The following is a 25,732-nucleotide window of genomic DNA, read 5'->3' on the forward strand; positions in this document are numbered from 1 at the left end:
GTCACTTCGACCCTCTTATTCTCAAACACGCCTTCGGGGACTCTTTTTTCTCAAGGTGTTTTCATTTTACCAAAGGAAAATGAAGTAATTTTATTTAGGAAAATAAAAATCATTTGGAAAATTAGGTTCCAAAACTAGCCCTTAGTAATGGTCAGGTTTTTTTATTCTCGAGCTTCACTTACCGCCGACTTTCTTTTTCCGCAGTAGCTTTAAAATGACATAAGCTTAAAAGAGGTTCAAGATTTTGTTTTCTTTTTATCAAGGCTAAAAGCAAATCACTTATTTTAAAAAAGTTCTGATGAAGTAATTCCAGTGGAGAGTACGTGAGAAGTAATTCTAGACCGGTTTTAGTGGTGATTGAACGCGGGATATGGAGAGTACTTCTTTTGGCTCCCAGCTTGAGTGTAAATGATCAAGGCCACTGTATCATATGTTCCACCGTCGTACCCCCAAAGCATTATAAAGTATAATCTGCTGCTATACTAGATACGAACTATATCGATAAAATGGACTCGATCTGTTATCTATCGACACGTCAAGGATATATCTATCATCAAAAGAAACTAAGATACCCTCAACACTTGTCATGTTTTCTATTTTCAAATATATGGTTTTCAATATAATTTCAAACAACATCTTTTGTGCAACCAATTAATATAAGTACACTATTGCTTTTTTTGTTTTGTGATTTATCTTTGCACTATAATAAATTACACTTTTTTATCTTTGTTTAAATATAGAAATAATTGTTTTTCTAACATAGTTTGTTGAGTTTATAACTTTATCTGATGAGTTTTTTTATTCTCAGAACCGAAAATCATAGTTTATGCCTTAATAAAATGTAACGAACCGAATCAATAAATTTACGTTCCGTTTGGATCATTGGAATTGAATTCTATTCTAGTAATAGTAATTTTGGCATATATCAATTAAGCTAATCACTACAGGAATCAGGAAGATTCCCGTCGGCCATTTTAATTCCCGTCGGCCCGAGCGCGGGCCGACGGGAATTAAATAACTCCCGTCGGCTCAATTCCAGCCCACGGGCTTTATTTTAACTCCCGTCGGCCAGCCGCCAGCCGACGGGCTTTATTTTAATTCCCGTCGGCCCAGCCACCAGCCGACGGGCTTTAGTTTAACTCCCGTCGGCCCAGCCTCCAGCCGACGGGAGTTAACTAATTCCCGTCGGCCCTGACGCTAGCCGACGGGAATTAAATGTTTATGTGCCCGACGCCGCCGCCGCGCGGCTCATTTTCTCGCTCGCTTGCCTCTGTCGTTTTCACGCCGCCGCCGCTCACCACCTCTCGACGCCGGCCGCCGCTCACCACCGCCGCCCGCCCGCGGCCTAGAGCGCGCCCGCCGCCGCCCCGGGAGCGCCGCCCCCAACCGCCACCGCCCCGGCGTCGTAGCGCCGCCCGCCGCCGCCCCCGTAGCGCCGCCCGCCGCCGCCCCCTAGCGCCGCCAGCCCCATAGCGCCGCCCGCCGTCCGCCCACGCCCCCGGAGCGCCGCCCACCCACGCCCACGGAGCGCCGCCCGCTCTAGGAGCAACGACCGCCGCCGGCCCCGCCTCCGGAGCGCCGTCCGCCGCGCCGCCGGCCCCGGAGCGCCGTCCGCCGCGCCGCCGGCCCCGGAGCGCCGCCCGCCCCCGAAGCGTCGCCCGCTGCTCGCCGCCACCAACGCCGCCGCCGCGGAGCGCCGCAGCCGCCCCGGACCGTTAAGGTATATTATGGTTTGAATTATAATGATGCGAGTGTTATTTTTAAATGTGTGTACAAATGTTTATTTTCGTCGGTTTTTTATGGCCGACGGGAGTTAACTTTCATGTGATTAGAGTTAGTGAAAGGGAAATAGGCCTTAAACCTTTTCCTAAATAATTTTGGTGGTTGAATGTTCAACACAAATAATTGGACTAACTAGTTTGCTCTAGACTGCATGTTCTACAGGTGTCAAAGATTCAACAAAAACCAATAGAAAGAACAAGACAGGGTCCAAAACAAAGGAGCAAAAAGAAACCGAAGTGCTCCCTGGTCTGGCACACCGGACTGTCCGGTGTGGCACCGGACAGTGTCCGGTGCACCACCGGACAATGTCCGGTGCACCAGGGAGGATTGCCTTCAAACTCTTCACCTTCGGGTTTCTCAGGCGCAGCCCACTATAATTCACCGGACTGTCCGGTGCACCACCGGACAGTGTCCGGTGCTCCAGAGTGAAGCGGCTCTGAACTGGCCAGCTTCGGGAAAATGGAAGGCCGCTCCGCTAAAATTCACCGGACTGTCCGGTGTACACCGGACTGTCCGGTGCGCCAGCGGAGCAACGGCTACCCCGCGCCAACGGTCGACTCTGACAGTGAACAGTGCGCAACAGTACACGCGGCAGAAGTCAGAGCAGAAGGACAGAGGGGCACCGGACTGTCCTGTGAGCACCGGACTGTCCGGTGACACATGAGGACAAAGCCTCCAACGGTCGACCAGCTCCAACCCCAACGGATAGGATGACGTGGCTGGGGCACCGGACATGTCCGGTGTGCACCGGACTGTCCGGTGCACCCATCGCCAGCAGACTTCATCAACGGCTAGTTTTTGGATGGTGGCTATAAATACCACCCCAATCGGCCACTTCAAGGTGTGGGAGTTCAAGCAACATTCCAAGTCACCTAGTTGACATACTCAAGCCCTCCCGACCACCTATATTCATTGATACATCCTATACACAAGATCTAGCCCACTACAACCAACACAAGTGCCACAAAAGAGAGAGCGAGCAATTGAGAGCTACTCAATTGAGTTTAGCCCTAGTGCCTTGTGAGATACATTGAGAGATAGTGTGTGCTTCATCCTTGTGTTCATTTGCGCGTGGAGTTTTGACTCCCATTCAAACTTCCTCCAAAGTGTTGGAGGCTTGTAAAAGCTAGCAAGAGACACCAAAGATTGTGGTGGTCCTTGTGGGATCGAGAGTGATCCTTGAGAAGAAGAAGAGCTCGCCGATCCTTGTGTGATCGGGAGAGAGGGAAAGGGTTGAAAAAGACCCGTCCTTAAGTGGACTCCTCAACGGGGACTAGGCCTTCGAAGGCCGAACCTCGGTAAAACAAATCACCCGTGTTCATTGTGCTTTTGCTTGTGATTTGTTTGCTTTCCCTTTCTCTAAGTTCTCTTGCACTATTCTTTGCTCATATCGTTTGGTGTTGCTTCAAGTTAACCTCTCATTTAAGTGTAGCAACACTCCGCAAGAAAGAACTTGAGTTAGTGCTCTTTTCATCTAAGCTTTCTTGCTTTATTTTCATAGACTTATAAGTTGTATTGATTTGTCACTTCCGCATTATTTAGCAATACTCCTTTCAAGCAAGAACTTAGTTTCTATTCTCCGATATTTGTATATCTTGTTCTAACCACTAATCAAGGGATCGAGTTGGGGGATAAAGTTTTAATTTTCAGGTTTCGCCTATCCACCCCCCTCTAGGCGACTTTCAATTGGTATCGGAGCTAGGCACTTCATCTTGAGTCTAACAACTCGAAGTGATGGCTCGTAGAAGATCCCAAAAGAACAAGAAGACTCCTCCATCGAACATAACTCAAAAGGAGGTAACTCTTGAAATATTATTTGATGATTGTTCTAATTATGACTCATGGTCTACTAGTGTGATAAATGCTTTTAGAACCATAGATCCACGATTAGAACAAATTATAGACAAGAGTATTTTTCCCTCTAATTTCAATGAAAAAATTAATTCCGAGGAGGATCAAAGATGTTATCGCTTAAACTATCTAGCTTTTGACATCTTAACTAATTCTCTTAGCAATGAAGATTATCGTGCCTTCATATCAAAATATGATGAACCTATTCATGATGCGCATGATATTTGGACTAGAATTAAAAGCAAATTTGATGAGTCCAAACATGATAGTTCATTTTATGCTTGTACTTCCTTTGGTATTTGTGATACTAACTCTTGTAAGGAAAAGGAAGAGAATGAACGATGGAGACCAAACGATGAATCCACCTCTCCAAAAGGTTTGCCTTCCCATTTCGATTCCCACATATGTTGTGTGGCTAATGAAAATGATAGGGAAAGCATCAATGAGGATGAGGAGGAAGAAAGAAGCTTCTTGCAACTCTACGCTCGCCTAAGCCAAGAAGATAAGGCGGTCATGCTCAAACTTCTAGAAAGAGCTAGAGAGCAAAGCGAAGCTCGTCAAAGGCTAGAAGATATTCTTTCCATAAAAATGCTACACTTTGACGAGTTGACTAAAGAACATGAGGAGCTAAAGTGCTCTCATGTTGACTTGGTCCAAAGGTATGAAACTATTTCAATTGAGCAAGATAACGCCTTACATTGTATCGCTCAATTAGTAAATAGGAATACCCTGCTTAAGGACCAAGTAGAAAAGCTAAAAGTTGAAAATCTAGCTTTTCAAGAAAAATATGATATGCTCTTATGCTCTCTTGAAAATCTTATGGATGATCATATCATATTAGATATTACTCATGAGGTTGTGATAGAAAACTTAAAATCACAACAACCTCACTCATGCACATGTATTCAAATTGATACTATATTACCATGTGCTAATGCTTGTTGTCCGTCGACAAGCAAATCTTCTTTGGAGCTAGAATTTGCAGGAACAAATGATGATACATATCAAAAGCTCAAAGAAGATAATGAGAGGCTAAAAATGAGCTTGACACAACTAAAAGGGAAGTGCATTGCTCAACCTTCTCAAGATAACCGTGATCACATGGTGAAAAAGCTTGAGACGGGAACAACCGTGGCATGCACTACATCCCTTGAAGAAAATGTCAAGGAATTGAGGATTGCCAAGAGGAAGAAACAAAAGATGAATTTCAACACCTCCTACAAAAGCCTCAACCACGCCTCTACAAAAGGTAACATCCAAGGTAATGATCAAGCCACACTTCACATTAAGAGGTGTAGTGAATGCTTTGAAGAAGGGCACTTGATTAGGTCATGTCCCTACATTAAAAATGGCTTGATTATTAACAAGGATAATAGATTTTGTTTTAGATGCTCCAAGAAGGGACACTTACTTAGATCTTGTCCCTATTTAAAACAAAAAGGCATGATATTAGAAAAGAAAGTTTTTACTAACCATGTAGCAAGCAACAAACAAGGAAAGAAGAAATCTTCAAAACTTGGAAAACGCCTATGCTACACATGCCGGAAGAAGGGACATCAATGCAAAGATTGTCCCATTGGTAAAAATCCCACTCCTAACTTGTCATTTGATTCATATATAACTAGGCAACCCAAGATTATAACTTGTGCTAGAAAGGTAACGAGTTTACCAAGCGCTAGCACAAAGGACACTTGGGTTCCTAGATCTTTGTTTACTAACCTTAACGGACCCATCAAGCGATGGGTACCAAAATGTGCTTGACAAGCTTTGTAGGAGAAGGAGATGGTATGAAGCCGTGGGGTGCTTGAGGGAGTTAATTCAATTCTTATCAACTCAAGCTATCAATCTTCAAATGATCTACATATTCAAGATTGACCCAAGGTTACTTAAATTTATTGTATCCAAAACCCATATCATCTCGGGGAAGATATTGATGTTGTAGGAATTGAAGAATCATCATGTGCGGAAAATCAAGGCCTACAACATGGAGGACTGTCAAAGGATGGTAACACTTATGCTTTTAAGTACAAGTATCTTAAATTATCATTTCTTATGTGTCTTGTGTAGTCTCATAGAAAAAGGAAGCACTTAAGATGTTTTTTTAATTTATATCACCATTCTTTGAAAAAATTCCTCCCATATGGTAGATTGCATATTCTTCATTTCTATATTATGACAATCTACATGCTTTAAAATTGTTGCTATTTCCCATGGCAAGGTTTACACTAATTATTCTATTATTGCCTTGTTCTAGATATAGAGAGATATTTCATATTCTTAAAAGAATAAAGTGTCATGTAAGGAATTCAAATACTTAGGACACTTATAAAAGGAAAATTCTCTCTATAGCTAGAAAAGTGAGACTAATGTTTTTATCTAAGTAATTTAAGTAGTCTCACTTATAGGAATAAATTTCTCTTTGGGGATGCGTAATTTATCATGTCAAGAAAAATCAATCCAATAATTTATGTTGTATGTTTTATTGCTTAAATTGGATATGATTCTTCTTCATTTATCGCTCTCCATGTTATGGATTAGATTTATTCCCATAGTATCAAGAATTTAACCATGCTTGTTTTATGAGGAAAAACTTAGCATACTTATTGGAATAATCTAGTTCATATTATAAAGTTTCCATGCCTTAGTAATCCACTTTTCATTCCTTATCAAAATGATTACAAAAAGGGAAACTAGTGCTTGTGCTGCTTTTAACATTTCTCTTGAGTCTACTTATGAAAATCTACAAGAGAGTAAGTGCAAGGTTAAAGCCACAAGTCTCAAAGGGTACTCTTCACCAAAAAGGAAGAAAGGTAAAAGCAAAGGTATGGGAACTCATCTCTTTAATATAGTTCCCTTCAATGGTTATTCTCTCTAAATTATCATTCTTGAAGAATAGATTCTTTGGAGTACTAAATTTGTCTTGATGTGCATTCAATCACATTCTCATAAATGCACTTATCCATTAGAATCTATTTCATACCTTTGCTATAAATGTTCTCATATTGACTTGCTTTTAAGTAATAATTAATAAAATTCAATATGAAGAAGCAAAATCCTATGTTTGATCAAATAGTTAAATAGTGCATATTCCTTTTTAGTAATAAGCACAAATGTTAAGGATTTTTTTTTCTTTTTTCTTTCTTCTTGTCTGTGTGACTTGTGGATGATGAATCATGTATGTTAATTATCTAAAATAATCATCTTTCATCATATACTCCCTTGTGCTATTAACATCTCTCTTAAGTATTTTCAATAAGCTTGGAAGGAAAAAGAGACAACTACAAAGGGAGGACACTCAAATGAAAAAGGAAGAACATCAAGGACAATAACACCTACTTGGACAATAAGGTCTTCACAACAACAATCGATGGTGTGGTTGTAAGCATTCCAAATCCTTTTCATTATGGAATTACCAGGCTTAAGTTGATTATTGCAAATTTTATAAGCCTCGATCAAGGTGTGTAATGGGTCTCCCTTTGTGTCTTTAAAGGTGAATGCATCAAAATCAATTCTTTCAATTTCTTGATGCATATCTTTAGGGGGAGTTCATTCTTATATTTTGATTATGTTGAGACTATTGCTTTATCTTAGTAATTTCATATAGTCTCTTGCATGAGAATAGTGTTTCTCATGAGGTATGCTACTACACATAAATCCATCTTGTTAAAATAATGTTGCTTTTATCAAGGATTGTTGCTCTCATTACTAAAGTAGCATGCTTATTGGATTCTCCTATTTTAAGCTTAATTCCTATTCCAATATGTTACTCTCTTGATCGCATCCATTGTTTGTTTGATCATAGAATAACATCAAATGACACTTAGTGCCTCATATTCTTTCCAATCGATACCTCTCTTGATATGCACTAAGTTAAAAGGAGAATTCATGATTCATTTATACAATTTGTGATCCACTTAATATATGTTAACCATGACTTAGAAAAGGATCACTAGTTGTAAGAACTCTCTCTTGTGCAAAATATTTTCACACATTGTCATTGAGCATAGATCTTAAGCAAACAAGACTAAGGACAAAAGCACAATGAAGAGAGCGTCTACAAGTAAAGGTACAAAACGGGTAAAACTTATTCCTATCATTTACATATGTACCTAAAATCTTCCTCTTATATACACTCTTTGCATATCTTGTATAAAAGGAAGAGAAAGCATGTCCTTTGCATTTATCCCTGCTTCATACCTAGTTTAACCTCTTAAAATTTCACTCATGCATTATTGCATCTTTGCTAAAACTAGATGAAGTGGTTCTATTGTCAAAGAGCTTAAAGCTTAACCTTGCAACGAGGATAAGCTACCTTTGTTCCAAAGGTGGATGGTCCTTAAGTCTCTTTGAAATCTTTAAAGGAAAATGCTTAAGATGTTTGCAACATGCTTTCATAAGTGCATAAACTGTCTTGAGCATCACACATATACTATGACACAATGCACTTCACTTTCTCTATGATATAGACTTGTTCTCATTAACCTAATTATGTGCACTTGGCATTTAAGGCCAAAATATGTATTCCTCTCAAGGCACATATTTAGGGGGAGAAATCTATATTATATAGAACTATGATCATGCTTAATTGACATATCTCTTGATCATATCTCTTTCATTTTGGTACAAATGCATATATCCTATTATTCCCGTACCATGACTACGACTAATATGTTTCCAAGTATATTACTATGCTAAGTCGTAGATTGAAAGGGAAATGGAGTCTTCGGCGAAGACAAGGCTTCCACTCAACTCTATTGGTATTATCTACCCTTCGCCATCACTCCATACTATCTCTCCACATTGGTATAATCTTTCACTCATATATTATTTACCAAAGGGGAAGACAACTTATAGAATGGGCTCTGATGACTCCGTTTTTGGCGATTCATGCCAAAGGGGGAGAGAGTATTAGCCCAAAGCAAAAGGACCGCACCACCACCCTACTTTTAAAAATAAGTTCAATTGAAAATTTCAAATTGGTATCTTATTGTGTTCAAAAGGGGGAGAAAGTAGTATTTTCAAAATTGATATCTTAAAACTCTCTTGAACACTAAGAGGAGGATTTCATTGAGGGGGAGTTTTGTTTAGTCAAAGGAAAAGCATTTGAAACAAGGGGAGAAAATTTCAAAACTTGAAAATGCTTCGCAAAATCTTATTCATTTACCTTTGACTATTTTGCAAAAGGACTTTGAAAAGGATTTACAAAAAGAATTTGCAAAAACAAATCTTGTGGTGCAAGCGTGGTCCAAAATGTTGAAAATGAAAAGGAAACCATTCATGCATACCTTATGAAATCAATATTGGTTTAACTCCAAGCAATCTTTGCACTTACCTTAGGCAAACTAGTTCAATTATGCTCTTATATATTTGCTTTGGTTTGTGTTGGCATCAATCACCAAAAAGGGGGAGATTGAAAGGGAAATAGGCCTTAAACCTTTTCCTAAATAATTTTGGTGGTTGAATGTTCAACACAAATAATTGGACTAACTAGTTTGCTCTAGACTGCATGTTCTACAGGTGTCAAAGATTCAACAAAAACCAATAGAAAGAACAAGACAGGGTCCAAAACAAAGGAGCAAAAAGAAACCGAAGTGCTCCCTGGTCTGGCACACCGGACTGTCCGGTGTGGCACCGGACAGTGTCCGGTGCACCACCGGACAATGTCCGGTGCACCAGGGAGGATTGCCTTCGAACTCTTCACCTTCGGGTTTCTCAGGCGCAGCCCACTATAATTCACCGGACTGTCTGGTGCACCACCGGACAGTGTCCGGTGCTCCAGAGTGAAGCGGCTCTGAACTGGCCAGCTTCGGGAAAATGGAAGGCCGCTCCGCTAAAATTCACCGGACTGTCCGGTGTACACCGGACTGTCCGGTGCGCCAGCGGAGCAACGGCTACCCCGCGCCAACGGTCGACTCTGACAGTGAACAGTGCGCAACAGTACACGCGGCAGAAGTCAGAGCAGAAGGACAGAGGGGCACCGGACTGTCCTGTGAGCACCGGACTGTCCGGTGACACATGAGGACAAAGCCTCCAACGGTCGACCAGCTCCAACCCCAACGGATAGGATGACGTGGCTGGGGCACCGGACATGTCCGGTGTGCACCGGACTGTCCGGTGCACCCATCGCCAGCAGACTTCATCAACGGCTAGTTTTTGGATGGTGGCTATAAATACCACCCCAATCGGCCACTTCAAGGTGTGGGAGTTCAAGCAACACTCCAAGTCACCTAGTTGACATACTCAAGCCCTCCCGACCACCTATATTCATTGATACATCCTATACACAAGATCTAGCCCACTACAACCAATACAAGTGCCACAAAAGAGAGAGCGAGCAATTGAGAGCTACTCAATTGAGTTTAGCCCTAGTGCCTTGTGAGATACATTGAGAGATAGTGTGTGCTTCATCCTTGTGTTCATTTGCGCGTGGAGTTTTGACTCCCATTCAAACTTCCTCCAAAGTGTTGGAGGCTTGTAAAAGCTAGCAAGAGACACCAAAGATTGTGGTGGTCCTTGTGGGATCGAGAGTGATCCTTGAGAAGAAGAAGAGCTCGCCAATCCTTGTGTGATCGGGAGAGAGGGAAAGGGTTGAAAAAGACCCGTCCTTAAGTGGACTCCTCAACGGGGACTAGGCCTTCGAGGGCCGAACCTCGGTAAAACAAATCACCCGTGTTCATTGTGCTTTTGCTTGTGATTTGTTTGCTTTCCCTTTCTCTAAGTTCTCTTGCACTATTCTTTGCTCATATCGTTTGGTGTTGCTTCAAGTTAACCTCTCATTTAAGTGTAGCAACACTCCGCAAGAAAGAACTTGAGTTAGTGCTCTTTTCATCTAAGCTTTCTTGCTTTATTTTCATAGACTTATAAGTTGTATTGATTTGTCACTTCCGCATTATTTAGCAATACTCCTTTCAAGCAAGAACTTAGTTTCTATTCTCCGATATTTGTATATCTTGTTCTAACCACTAATCAAGGGATCGAGTTGGGGGATAAAGTTTTAATTTTCAGGTTTCGCCTATCCACCCCCCTCTAGGCGACTTTCAGTTAGTTTAGGGTATGATTAGAGTGTAATTAGAGTTAATTTAATATAACATGTGATTAGAGTGTGAATAGAGTTAGTTTAATATCACATGTGTGCCTTGATGTTACGTATAATTCAAAATTTTTATTATTATAATAAATTTAACTTATTCTATTAAATTGTTGAATTTGATGTTATTTTTTGAATAGATTTAACTTATCATATTAGGTTGTATGAAGGTTTCGCTATTGATAAATTTAATGTTATTTATGTATATAACTATATATTTATGTATATATATAGTTTTTATGTATATATATAGTTATATATATATATAGTTTTACTACTTACATATAGATGTATGTGTTACGTTTAGAAACGTGATATTGTCTCACACACTCTTTACTCGTACACACAGCCGCAATAATGGGTGATAGACGTGATTGGATGTATGAAGGTTTCAAGAAGGGTGGGTGTCACACAAGTGAATGGTTTGCCAAGACGCAGATGTTTCTGGACCATGCAGCTGCTTTGTCACAAATAGATAATATTAGGTGTCCATGCAATAAATGTAGAAATATGACGAGCCACACCAAGAGGCAGGTCACACTACACCTGTGCTCGCATGGTTTTGTGCCAGGCTATAAGGTCTGGTATCTCCATGGTGAAGATGCTGAACGAGCAGCAGAAGTAGAAGTTGATGACGGTGAAGATGATGTTGATAGGATGGACCAGATGCTTGAGGATCTGCAGCCTGAACTGGCACCAGATCATCATGATTCACCTACACCGGAGGTTCAGAAGTTCTTCGACCTACTTAAAGCGTCAGAAGAGCCTCTTCACGGGCACACTAACGTGACCGTGCTCGAATTCGTGACCCGACTGATGTCAATCAAGTCCAAGTTTGCATTTTCAATTAATTGTTACAAGGAGCTTGTGGATTTGATTAGTGAGGTTCTTCCTACGGGTCACAAGATGCCCAAAGACATGTACCAGTCCAAAAAATTGCTTGAAGGTCTTGGTATGGAGTATGAGAAGATTGATGTTTGCCAAGACAATTGTATGCTTTTTTGGAAGGAACATGGCAGAGAACAGAAATGCTTAAAATGTGGGAAGTCGAGGTACGTGGAGCTTGTAAATGAAGATGGTGAGAAGGTGGTGACAAAGGTTGCACATAAACAGCTTCGGTACATGCCTCTCACTCCTAGAGTGAAACGTTTGTTTCTCTCGAGGAAGACAGCTATGCACATGAGGTGGCATAAAGATTGTACGGACAGACAAGATGAGACAACAACGCGAATTTATGGAGGCTTGCAATGCTCATAATCAAGCGATGTATCAAGTGAGTACACATAATCCGAACTCTAAATTATTATATTTCAATACAACATCTTCAGTAGTAACACATATGTGTTTAACAGTTAATGCAGCAACAGGGCATGACATCAAATTTTCCACCGCCACCACAATGGAGCCAATTTGCAAACACACCAGTTCCACCACCACAGTTCACCACCCCTCCGACACATATACCTGCACCTGGAGATAGGGTACGTTTGATAACTCTCCATTAATTTATACACTTGTATACTTTTTGATATTTGCATTTAACGTGTTGATATTTGCTAACTTGCATAGGTTACGCCTGAAGCGGGTGGCAGTGGGTCTGATCCAGCAGCAGGGACTGGATTTGTTGACTCGCTCTTCGCGTTCCCTCCTCCTGGTGGTGAAGGCGGCAGCGGTCATAGCTCTAACCACCCAAGTGGTGGTTATCTCTAAACACTTAAACTTATGTTTGAAATGTCGTACTCGTTGATGGATGTTATGTTCAATACTATGTCGTACTCGTTGTTTGATGTTGGTGGATGTTATGTTTGAATACTATGTCGTACACGTTGGTGGATGTTTTAATTATAAATGCACTATGTCTAAATGCATGTGTTTGTGGATGTCGTATCTCTACATGTGTTTGTAATGTGGCTGTTATATGTGATTATGTTTGATATATGTTATGTGTGCAGAAATAGTGACCGAATTTAGTGCTGTTTTTGTAGCAGTATACAGTAATTCCCGTCGGCCCAGTTAGTTCCCGTCGGCTATGGTCGAACCGACGGGAATTAACTATTAATTCCCGTCGGCCCAGTTAATTCCCGTCGGCCACGTGGGGCCGACGGGAATTAATTAATAACTCCCGTCGGCCTAGGGAACCGACGGGAATTAATCAATAACTCCCGTCGGCCTCTAGAACCGACGGGAATTAGACGTAATTCCCGTCGGCCACTATCTAGCCGACGGGAATTAATTATTCCCGTCAGCTGCTGACGGGGATAACCTTATCCCCGACAAGGGACGCCCGTCGGCCTGAAACCGACGGGAATAAGCCCTAAACCGACGGGAATTAAGTGTTTTCCTGTAGTGAATTCGGTTGTATGTAAAATATATTTGTATACTATTATTAGCAAGATGTCAGAGATATTTATGTGCTACATTTTTACTATAGAGAGAAGTGAGACGAAGAGTGTCATGTAAGTTTCAGAGTAAAAAAAATTCTACTAATGCATAAAATTATTTCTCATCCTTCACTCATGAATGTGAGATAGGCTTATATCTGAACTTTGGAAAGTAGTGGAATGTAAAATACAAACTAAATAAGTTACTTTATTAAGTGAATTCTAATTCATCTAAAATGAAAGTATCCTAACGCCTCGTGAATGTAAAACATTTATATTCCAGCAAATCTTTTTTCTTTATACATTGTGGTTACTTCGAAGCTACCATGGTCCATTTGCCGTGTACCGTGTGCTTCTTGGGGGTACAACACAAAAACGGGACTTTAATTGGATGTTTAGTTTAAGGAATCACTATATCCAAATTAAGATGATGCATCATGGGTTTATTTCTCAAATTTGGTGGAATGACCCTATTTATCATATCAGTACTAACTAACTAACTATTAGGAATGACGTGGTGATGGATCAACTCATTGCATTCCACAAACCAAACAAAAATAGTGAGGAGTGAGAAAATAATTGACTAGCTCATTATTCAAACCAAACACCCTATAAAAGAGGCATGACATCCATCAGTTTTTAAAACCGGCGCTTGTGTAATTTCAAGTAAGACCGAGGTGCCGCGTGCACGTGAAAACGACGCTGCTCATCAGACCTCAGTTTGAGAAACACAAAAGCGTGACCACTCTTGTGCTCTGCCCTGTTGCCCAGCCAGCCACCGCAACGAACAAAAAGCCTAGCAGCCTCTCCCTCAATCACACACACACTCTCTCTGCTGCGCACCGGCACAATCCTCCAGCCTCCGGCAAAATTTTACAGAAACGCCATCGCTCCGGCACGGCCGCCGATGTTGCCGCGGCCCCACCGCGCCATGACCACTGCACTTGTTTAATCACCCCCCCCCCCCCCCCCCCCCCCCCCCCAAACCTGCCCTTTTCCGTGCCGTTCTGGCACTGAGCACATGGCCACACCCACGCTGCCGCTGGCCTGCTCAGCACACTAGCTCACACACACTCCCCGGCCTCGCCCAGGCCGCCGTCCTCTCCATCCTCGGAAGCTCCAGCCGCCGCTACCATTACCAGTGAGTTGAGGTGCTCTGGTGCTGGGCTGACTGTACCCGCCGCTACCATTACCACGCGCTGCACCGTAGCAGAGCGGTTCCAACCCCGTCGAGGCAAAAAGCCCTGGCCGTTCCCTGGCCCCGTGCCGCCGCCGCCGCCTCCGTGCGCCCAGGCTTCTTTCTGGTAAGAAGGCGTCCTCCATTGTTCCTCGCACGCACATTCTTCGCTTTTAATCCCGACGGTTTCCCCTCCCCTCTGTTCCGGACGGGGGTCTCCTGCCTTCCTCGCTGCGCGTCTCGTTGTTTACTTGCTCCGCGCGATGGATCTCGTGGTTCATTCGCAATGCCGCGCCACTGATTTGTGGGCGGGGTGGCGGGGTCCGTTCTGCTTCTGATCCGTGCTCTTGCGATGCGAGGAGCTGAACGACAAGGATTGCGGCCGGTGCTGCATCTATACGAGGTAGCAGGAAAATGGCCATTGCGGTTGGGAGATGTGTGTGCCCAAAGATTTTTGCAACCTTCAGTGATTTCATTTGAGGTTCCAAGAGGGGTTCTTCGCTGTCGTTTGACGGTTTTATCTGGGTTGTTTCTGTTTGCTGTGCCATCCATCCAAGTCATATTTCTACGAGACAAGAGGTTGATGACTTGGTGGTGATTGGTACATGCAACTGTGCAAATCTCTTGTGTTTTTAAGTGCAGGCTACTGGGGTTCTAGGGTAGGATTTGACTTTTTGATTGTTTTTTTTTGTCCCACACTTGCTGTTTGTTTTTTTTTCTTGGGAGCCCCACGTTTCTAAGAAAAGGAGATAATGTGTGGATTATCCGCACTGTTTTACCTTTCATTTCGGTGAGGTAACGGACAAGTCAAGCCAGATTCTTGTACAGCAAAAGTGAGGCATTTCCTTTTACTATCTTGATCTGTGCTTGTTGAATGGCTTCTGTGACCTCGCGATTTCATACTTCTTTTCTATGGGCCTGTCGTAGTGCATACTCCTAGTATAAATATTTGCTCCAAATACTGCGTTCTTATGGTTCTTGTGTCTGGTCTTCTGCAGTGACTTCGCTAAAATGGGTCATGTCCTCATCATCAGGACCACACTTTCAAGTCAAAATTGAAGATACCATCTTCCACTATTCCACTTTCATGTCAAAACTCAAGATGACGGACATGAGGCGTCACTCTGTGGATGTCCCGCTGTCAAGAACCTTGGTGCAGCTCAAGCGATTGAGATCGCTGCGGGATCCAGCGACAAACTCAATGGGCAAGTTCGCATCTCCTGCCGACCACATGGTGTGGGAGACTGCTTCTAGCAATGGGGTGGCTCTGGAGCTCGGCAGGTCGGCACATAATCACCAGGTTGAAGAAGACGAGGACGTGGGAGCCGAGCCTACAATGGGGTCGGAGCGGAGTTTTCGGGGACCAAACGCAAGGACTGCGTCCTACAGGAGATCTTCTGCTGTCAGGATCAGAGGCTTGAACCCACCAAGAAACAAGCAGGTTCATCGTGTCCGCCGAGACGGTCACCGCAAGTCAGTGGACTCTAGCCACTCGAATCATAGTTCTATCCGTCAATTGGCGAACAATTTGGTCAACAATGTGGATGCAGAGGAGGAAGTGAATTCTTATGAAAGGCCAAAATTTGCAATGCCAGGTAAATCTGACGAAGACGAAGTGAAAATGCCAGGCCACTCCAAATTCAGGAGCAAGCCTTCGGCTGCAATGAGCCGTGTCGGGAGCCCCTGCATGTCAGCTAGCGAGGCAAGATCAGGGCATGGAACCGAGGATACACGACTGAGGTCAAACGATGTCGTGGGGTCAAATTTTAGTGGCTGTGGTATAAGCTACTGCTGGTCAGGAGCGTCAAAGTGCCGAGAGCTTTATTCTGACAGTGATGGTCCAGATCAGCCTCTCTTATCTACAGATGGGACTGAGGCAGCGTTCCAAGGCAACGTACCATACACTGAGACGCCCAGGTGTCTAAGCCAGAAATTTCGCCCTCGTTCCTTCAGCGAATTGGTTGGACTAAACGTTGTTGCCCAGTCCCTCTTATATTCCTGCTGCAAAGGAAAAGTTGCCCCAATGTACCTGTTTCATGGCCCCCGGGGCACAGGCAAGACATCCACGGCAAGGATTTTCGCCGCGGCTCTAAATTGCGTGTCCCTTGAAGAGCAAAGGCCATGTGGGTTCTGCAAAGAGTGTGTCATCCTTTTCTCTGGGAAGGGTAGAGATGTGAAAGAGCTTGACGTGGCGAAAATGGGTCGTTTAGGTCGAGTGAAGGCGCTTCTCAAGAGCGCATCCCTCGTACCCTACTCTTCGCGCTTCAAGGTTTTCATAATAGATGAATGCCATCTCTTGCAAGAAGACGCATGGTCAGCAATACTGAAGAGCCTTGACGAGCCATACCGGCATACGGTATACATTATGATCACTTCTGACATAGAAAGCCTGCCTCGCGCTTCCATCACACGTTGCCAGAAGTTCCATTTTCCGAAGATAAAGGTGGCAGATATTGTATACAGGCTGGAGAAGATCTGTATAGGAGAAGGATTGGAATTCGACCATGATGGGTTGTACTTCATTGCTGCAAAGTCTAGTGGTTCTCTTAGAGATTCTGAAGTAATGCTTGACCAGCTCAGTTTGCTTGGGAAGAAGATCACAATTTCTCTTGTGCATGAACTTGTGAGTTGTCTACTGTCATCTGTCATGTTCTAAGTAAATATATCATAAGTCAGTCTTTTCATATTTGTATACCATTTTTTGCAGGTAGGATCAGTGTCTGATGACGAGTTGATTGAGTTGCTTGATCTAGCATTGTCATCTGACACAACCAATACTGTAAGACGAGCCCGAGAACTTATGGGGTCAGCAATTGATCCTCTGCAGCTTGTTTCTCAGCTGGCCAACCTTATTATGGACATTCTCTCAGGACGATGTCAATCTGCTGTCAGTGAAGTCAGCAAAAGTTTCTTGGGTAGATATGCATGTGCGTGTGCTATCCTTGACATGTTTCTTTCTTATTGCCACATGCATTCTCCTATTGTTCAGAATTGCATGCTATTTTCTTTTAAGTTGCTTGAGTTGAACCAACTGTAGGATCACACATTTATTGTTGGAAATTTTTTGATGATCTTACTTTTATCTTGAATTTTGGAACTGTCTCTATATCCACACTCCTATTTGTTCCACTAAGGCTTTAGTCTTAAGTCTCAACCTTTTATCATGACTTTGCAGTATCAGAGGTTGGAATAAAGAAATTAAGACATGCACTGAAGATACTATCAGAAACTGAAAAACAATTGAGGACATCAAGGAATCAGGCTACTTGGGTTACAGTTGCGCTTTTGCAGTTTGGCACCAATGAACCTAACCTTATTGCTGAACCGAATGATATGCATTCACATTCAGTAACTGGATATACAGGTACATGTACGAATTGTAAGTATCCCATGTAATTCCGAATTCCAGATAGAATGGAATGATAACCATTTTTGATATCCTTGTGCAGATGACTGGGTTTCCAAGGTGCACTCAAACACCAATTTTTGTCAGGCATGTAACAGCAGCAAGTCCAACTGTTCTGAGAGACACTGTAGACGGCTTAAGCTTGAGAACATATGGAGGAGAGCCATTGGAAAGTGTCGATCAAGATCAGCCAAAAGTTTCCTCAGGAAAGAAGGCTTCTTATCATCGGTTCATGTTACCGAAGGTAAAAACAAATATGCCATCTGAATTGAATTTTTAATCTCTCATATATGGATTGTGCTGAAAATGATAGACTGCATGTACAAATTTCTCAGAGCTGGCTATAGCAGAAGTTGGCTTCGGACACCCAGATCACCTATCAAGAGCAGAGAAAATGCAAAGCCTAATAGAGTGCTCTTTACAGCACGTTCTTGGGTGCAATGTGGAGATCAGATTCAAACTTGTACCTTGTCCAGTGAGAAAAGATGCTAGGTTGAAGAGACACTCGTTCAGTTTTCTCAGTTGCTCTGGCCGGAAGCAAGAGCTGTCAGATTCAGTAGTGACTGATGAAGACGAAGCTGTGAGGCCTGGGGCAAGGGAGACACCGCTTAAAGGCTACACCTCTAGCCAGCAGGAGTCACCATATACCATGCAACGTGTCGATTCGAAACCAACAGCCTATGGTTGCGAGGATGATGGTCGGAGCACCTTGACGTCGAACAGATCCATGACAGATGACATGACAAGGACGTGCAGGTCCGAGACTAACTACTCAAAGGGGGGTGTGAGTGATCAGGGCCGCTTTGGTAGCATCCAGGAGCCTGACCTACAGCCAAGCTGCTTCTCGCGAACACTGAGGCTTCAGAAGAAGCTGTTGTCTTCTGGCGCAGCGCACACCATCTGTCTGAGGATCCAGCCGCATAACAAGATGGAATTCCTACCTAAGAAGGAATTTGATACGTACTTCTGCGCGTATGAGCCTTACGAGCAGTGTCCAAGATCAGTTTCAAGGGCTACTTACAGTTCAAGAGATGATGACTTGTAAGCCATCTGAACTTAGCACTGTTCCACTGTTGTTTGGTTGCTAGTCTCGATTAATGCTTCTTCACAGGCAGCTATTTGGCCATACAATCTCTTGCAACGATATATTCAGATACATGACTGCCATGTGACAGAACCAATGCTCAAGTGTTTTGTTTCTTCTGCAGGTGGAGCAAGAATTCACGGTTCGGTTCAAATCTACTCTGCTGGAAAGCCCCAAAACAACCCATGTAACGGAGGTACATTACTCTGTATTTTCACATCACTTGGTCCGTCGGAATAGCCATGTGAATTCAGCGTCTTGGCTCGCTCGGTTGCTGTTTGCTAGTGTTCATATTACATGTTGACCCCAGTTCTGCCAGAGCCCAGAGCACTTTCACACCAGCAAGCTGCTTTCTTACAAGCGTAACTGCGACAACCAGCACCAGCATTGCTGCCGGGGAAAAGTGAACCATGGTAGCAGAACATTGGCATGCTGAAAAACAGTGTCAAATCATTCAGTTTTTGCTAGGACATTTACCAATTTCTCCCGAAGCTGGAGGCATGGGCACCACCTGTGGGGACAATTTTCAAAGGAAATCCCAGGAGGGGTCTTTGTTTTTATTGTTCTTGGCAGGCAGCTGAGGAACTATTCATCAGTGATGTTTCTTGGATGTGCTGGTCCTTCAAAATGCTAATGGGCAGTTGTACATGTTACGTTATATGCTACTGAACTCAGAGGCTATAATACACTTTTTTTATGTCAACACATAGAAATTAAGATCTGCTTGGTTCTATGCTAACTACGTTACAACTTGTCTAAGTTACAACTTTGTCTAAGTTTAGTCGGCGAAATTGAAAAACTGAGGAAAAGTTAGGTAAATTGTGGCGGACAGTGAACCAAAACACATCCTTAATCTTGAGAGAGATGGTTGCATTTATGACTACTTAATCCTGAATCATAGATGTTCTATTAAACTTATGCCACATACTGGTTTCTGAACATGCTAGCTAAAAAGGTCTTTAGTGAAGGGATTCACATATTTTACTCGTTATTTTTAAAAGTTCTGGAACTTAAATGGCACGCTGCGACAAATCTTAGGGACCTCCCACATGTTTTACTATTTATTTTAATTTATTTGAATTAATTTTTTTTATATTTTTTTAAAAATAACCTCGAATATCGATTGTGCTTATCGCCATCGATGCATCCTCTATTCACGTCTTCTTAAAAAAAAGCACTAGAGAGGCGTGGCCATGAGGGACAGGACAGGACGGATTGAGGGATTCCTTTCGGATCAGTTAAGATGTGTGTTGACACCTTTTCAAGCACTGCGTGAGAACCGGTGGCGGTGTCCTCTGCAGAGGCGCGGACAGTCCGCGGCCAGGGATCGGACAGTCCGCGATCTGGTACAGGGGCTGGCGTTCCCTGCTTGACGACCGGACGGTCCGCGCGTGCGCAGGGACGGCGAAGGTCGCCGGCGGCGCCTGGATCTCGCTCTCGGAAGGGACCCCGTCGGAGAGGAGAGATCCTAGGGGTTGTCTAGGCTCGGCTAGCCGACCTAGACTCCTCTAATCGACGTAGAGTCGAAGAGAAGTAGAGAATTTGGGGATTGTAATACTAAACTAGGGCTAAACTAGAACTACTTCTGATATGTAAGGTAAAAACGAGGAATAGATTTGATTTGATCGATTGTTGGGGGTTCAATCGGTCCCGCGAGAAACTAGGAACCCTAACTGTCTCTGCGCACGCGCGGACTGTCCGCGCCGCCACTGCGGACCGTCCGCAAGGCCTTTTTTGGCTTCCAACATATGCCCCCTGCCTTTTGGTGAAGGTTGACGAACCAAAAGCATATGAACTAAACCTGATGTAAGTCACCGGCTTTTCAAAATAGAGATCATTCAATAAAGCACCAATGTATAATGGCCGTTTTGGATTGTATCTTTCTCGGCCACGACCATTTGATCAATGCATCAAAATGAATAGAATAGAGGTGCCCCCCAGCCTGGATAGACAAAGGGACTATACATGTACCATGGATTCATCGTCATGTCATTTCATATTTGAGTAGGACAATATACCGACGATGAATAAACGGGTGGAAAGTACCCTGGTCTCATAGGATGATCAGGCGATGCTTGTCGCGTCGCCTTTTGGGCCGTTTTGTTCGGCCGTTTCGTTTTAGCAGGTGACCGAGGTTTCTTTGTTGACCGATCACGTGGAACAGTCTTTTTGCTAGCATTTTTGGAGAGCAACTGATCAAAAGGAGGGACGACTTTGATCAGCCGACTATATGTGCTTTGACCTTGCGTCTTTTTCCTTGCTTCGTGTAGAGGCTGACGCCTTTGGTCATAGGTGGACTGTCCGGCTGAGTTAGCTGTACCGTTTGTCTGAGCACCAGACCGTCCTCACGTAGGTGCCGGAACATCTGCGATGCTCGGGCTAGGCTGATGTGTTTGGTTCATTAATTGTGCCTGCCCCGGGTGTCTTCGAACCTTTTAGCCTTCTCGCCCGAAGCCTTTCGAGCAATCTCCTTTTGTGATATAATTGACATGCGAGGATCGCCAATGACGATGCCCTTGTCTTTACCTTTATCGGCCATTTCGGGCCTGTGACACTATAAAAATCATTAAATAAAAATAATACATTTGGTTATTAATGAAATTATGGTAATAAAAATTTTCTTTTAAGTGTTTGTTATTTATGTGCATTTGGAATGAATTTTGATTTCTCATAATTGATTTTAGATATTGAATAGCATTTTCTCTTAAATGAAAATTCACTTAAATAATATAATAAATATTAGTCTAAAAATTAATATTTTATTTATAAATAATTTTGGTTTGATTATTATGAATTTTAGGGTTATTTAAATATGTATTTCGAAATTAGAAAACGAAATAGAAAAAAAAAGAAAAAGAAAAAAAAACTAACCCTAACCGCCTCGGCCCATTAGGCCCATTATCCCTAACCCTAAACCTGCCGTCGCCCCTGGCTTCCCAGCCGCCGCCCCTGGCTCCTCCTCTCTCTTCCAGCCGTCGCTTCCTCCCAGGCTGCCGTCGGCCTCTGCTTCTCCCTCTCCAACCTCTCTCTCTCCCAACCGGTTCTCTCTCCTTCCCTTTTTCCCTCCCTGCCGAGCAGCCGCACCAGGCAGCGCCGAGTGCCGCGACCCCGCGCGCAGCACAGGCGCCCTGCACGCCGCCCGGCCGAGCGGCTGCTGCAGCCAGAGGCCGCGCAACCTCGCCCCCGCCTCGACGCCCAGAGCCGCGCGCTGCCGAACCAGGACGCTGCGACCGAACCGACGCCCACGCCGAGGACCGACGCCGAGCCGCAAACCAAGCCACGCCCAACGCCGACAGTTTCTTCTACGCGCGTTATGGAACTTCATTGCTTCCGTTACTCTCTCCCCCACTTCTTCTTCCTTGAAGACACGCCATTGATGGCGTTAAAACCGACCGTTCCTCCTCAGCGATCCTCTCCCTCCATCTCTCTATAAATTGAAGCCGGCTCTCTCTCCAATCCATCCCAAGCTCGCCTCTCGCGCCCTCCTCTCTTGCCGACCACCGTGTCCATCATCACCGGAGCAGCCGTATCCGTCGCCGGAGCCCCGCCCGACGTCAAGAACCCCTGCCCGCCATTGCCGTGTACCTCTGCTGGTCGCCGTGCATTAGTACCTCGCCGCCAGCCCACCGGCCCGCAACATCGTCACCACGTCGTTATCGTTGCTCGCTGAAGCTCCACCTATCTCGTCGTGCTGCGATCCGCACAAGCAGCTGCAACGAGTTTGTCGTCGACGACCCCTTGGAGTTCGCCCACACCGTTCCGCTCGTCGACACTGTGTACAAATTCTGCGTCAAGGCCTTCTATTCCCTTCCGACCGAAGCCACAACTCCTTGCTATATAACGAACGTAAGATTAAGAAGGTGTAATTGTTTTTAGTTTCATACGTCTGTTCTAAATACTTCAAAGTTAATATTGTTCACATGTTTTCGTAATTTAAATATGACCTGTGACTGTTATGCGTAGTTTTCTAATTATGAAAAGTTAAAAAGAAATGTAGATCACATTTTCCTAAGCAAACGTACTAAATAAACAACTATATAATTACCTTTTATGATTATATTTAAGTATTTCATATTTAAATACATGTTTGATTTTAGAGATGCGATGTATACGTGTAGCCAAAATCGAACCCCGCGACAATACTTTGAATATGCGTATAATTTTATAATTTTAAAATGAGTACAATCACTATTCACTACTTCCGTGATTTCATACTAGAAAACGTTTACAAATTTGATTTCGCTTTAGTGTGTGGAATAATAATTGTCAGTAGTATTTTAAGTGTAAACTTATTTGCATAAAGATAATAAAAGAAATGCTAAGCCACATATTTTCGGTCAGATGAAAATATATATTTTACTATTCACGATAAATGTATTAATAAGTATATCTCTTAATTATTTAGAATTAGTAAGCTATTTATTCATGTCATAATAACCATGAATAGGTTATTAAAAGTCCCATTTAGTAATTTACAATTAATTCTAGTATATTAATGTTAGAAGAATTATAAATAAACAATTTTTATTATACGTATAAATTCTATTTAAGGAGAAAATCGAAAGAATAGAATTTTATTATGTTAAAATGACTTAATTAGACGCACATGCTTTTCTAATAAAGAAATTGATAGTTATGTTGGTAAATGTAGATTTCTTACTAAAGAACTAGAGAATTTGTTTCTAACTGTAAAACGACCCTTTTAATAGACATCATGATTTTGATTTAATAAGATTCATTATAGATGTTTAAGTATAGCCGTACTAAATAGTAATATGTCATATAACTTTTCTAATAATGATATGATGGCTTAATTAAGTGCTCACACCGTCATAACTAAAATGATAGTTAATAATATACCTATAAATAAAGTATTCATTTTAATTATCTAGATCATTTGTTCCTACAATAAAATTAAATATAATTAATAGATTAATTATCCTTTATCATAATTTATTAATCAAACTTATAGTCAATTTGTTCTTAATTAGATTTATGGCGTGATTAATGATCTTATAAAATTTAGTCCACATTATATACGAATCACTTAGTTTTTCCTAAAGGATAAAATAAAGTAATAAGAGTTTAAGTTCTTTTATAACTAAAATATTACTTCATAAATTGACCTTGATTATAACTTTCCTAATAAAGAATATAGGCCATGTACTTTATAATAAAAGATAGTTATTTGTTTATTGCATGAAAACCCACTTAAGGCCCATAACCTGAATCGTCATAAAATAGGTGTTTAATAATAATGATCTTTTCACATAAAACCTATTTAGACTTAGATCTTAATTTGTCTTAAGTGAAGGTTTAACAATGAATTATAATACGTTCCATAATGCTTCTAGGATTAATAACATGTTTCGTAGCCCATTAACCTTAGATATAACTTATATGTGTTCTAAAAGGTTAAAAAGGTTTAGTATCGTTATAACGTGTTTATCGTGTTATAAACCCTTAATCTAGACGTATCGCGTATGACGTTTTATAAAAGATTAAATTAGTGAACATAATATTTATATAGTTTAATTAAGATATTTTTGAGCTCATGTCTTGTTTTATAAAGTATAGATCACATATTTTTGAAAAGAATACCTTTTTATTATAACCATTACATGTAATGGTTTTGAAAAACGAACACTCTTTTCGTTAGGCTTTCTTTTAGCTTTACATATGGTGAATGTGGTATGTTATTGAGTGGTGTTTGTTCTTCTTGTTTGTTTGTGTGATATTCAGTGGTTGATCTAATAGTTAAGAATCAAGATCTATTCCTATCCGTGGAAGAACCTCAAGTTTTCAATAAGCAAGGCAAGTGGACTTCTCCCTCTGCATACTCTGTTTGATCCCAAACAATACATTTAATAAAGTTTATTCTTCGATGAATATATGCATAATTTGACGGGTTACCTATTTAGATAACCTTTCCAACCTTATTCCTTGATCAAACCTGGGAATTATACTTTACCTTAGTAGCTATGCTATTGCTACAACTTTAAATTTATGCAGTCACTCCTGTTTATGATACTAATGTTCCAAATGGTAAGTTTACTTTATTATTGTTAACCCGATGGTTAAACAAGATTATTGCATATTAATTGGAACATGGAGTGACTACCCGGGAAAACAGTGCTACCATGAGAACTATCATGGCTCTGGTCTTGGCTAAATAACTAGGGAAGTCTTATGTTGGGTGCTGGTCGTGGTCGACAGGAACGGGGGCATCTGGCAAGCTCTTATAGTTCCGGCTCAGGCAGATTGGATACGGGCATAGTTCCCAAAGCTTTACCCTGTAGTCTGGACTATAAGTTGGTTACGGTAGGTGTGCCTTATGCAGTTTGACCATTTCCAGCATTTGCGTAATGAGGACTCTAGGGAGAAGCCTCGTAGTGAGACCCTGGCCATTCACCTCGGAAGTGAATACGGGTCTAGCTAACCCGGGCTAGAAGGGAATCGCGACTCATGGGTAAAGATGCGCCACCTCTGCAGAGTGTAAAACTGATATATCAGCCGTGCTCACGGTTATGAGCAGCCTGGACTCCTCACATGATAATTGAACTTGAAGATGGAAATAAATCGAGATCCGATGATCTGCCAATGGTTTGCTTAAGTGGTTTCACTTAAGTGTTTTTTATATACTCTTGTACCTTTGTTTAATGGGAATACCTGGGATTCACACTTATTAGTAAGACAGGTGTTGTTAATAAAATGTGGACCAACTAAAATGCTTACTGCTCAACCTTAGCCTCACCTTGTTAGACTTGCATTAGTTTTTCCCCCACTTGCTGAGCCCCGACCATAAGTGAGCTCACCTTTGCTTAATTTTGATCAGAAGTTTGCAGATGAAGATATGATGCTGAACTCCATGGATGCTAGTCTAGCGATACCCCCGGTCATCTTCCTGTGGATGGATGTCCATGTTCGCTATACTTTGATGAATAAAGGTTAAGACATTATGTCT

At 42.3% G+C, this 25,732-nt stretch overlaps 1 protein-coding gene across 7 annotated transcripts; it reads left to right on the top strand.

Annotated features, from left to right (window-relative positions):
- The first annotated feature begins 13,914 nt into the window (after nucleotides 1–13,914).
- On the top strand, nucleotides 13,915–19,499 carry LOC103641774 (protein STICHEL-like 2). Of its 7 annotated transcripts, none has more exons than XM_020545807.2 (8): nucleotides 13,915–14,405; nucleotides 15,277–16,901; nucleotides 16,986–17,205; nucleotides 17,454–17,642; nucleotides 17,728–17,928; nucleotides 18,020–18,725; nucleotides 18,893–18,964; nucleotides 19,079–19,481. In XM_020545807.2, exons 2-7 carry the CDS (start codon nucleotides 15,297–15,299, stop codon nucleotides 18,957–18,959), a joined length of 2,988 nt encoding a protein of 995 aa, XP_020401396.1. In that variant the 5' UTR covers nucleotides 13,915–14,405; nucleotides 15,277–15,296; the 3' UTR covers nucleotides 18,960–18,964; nucleotides 19,079–19,481. The 7 variants fall into 7 exon arrangements, with proteins under 7 accessions (XP_020401396.1, XP_008663331.1, XP_008663329.1 ...); XM_008665109.3 differs by having other exon boundaries at nucleotides 17,454–17,657; nucleotides 19,079–19,473; XM_035963494.1 differs by lacking the exon at nucleotides 13,915–14,405 and adding an exon at nucleotides 14,610–14,681.
- Nucleotides 19,500–25,732: the final 6,233 nt, after the last annotated feature.

This window comes from Zea mays, chromosome 10, assembly GCF_902167145.1.
Source record: "Zea mays cultivar B73 chromosome 10, Zm-B73-REFERENCE-NAM-5.0, whole genome shotgun sequence".
Lineage (NCBI taxonomy): Eukaryota > Viridiplantae > Streptophyta > Magnoliopsida > Poales > Poaceae > Zea > Zea mays.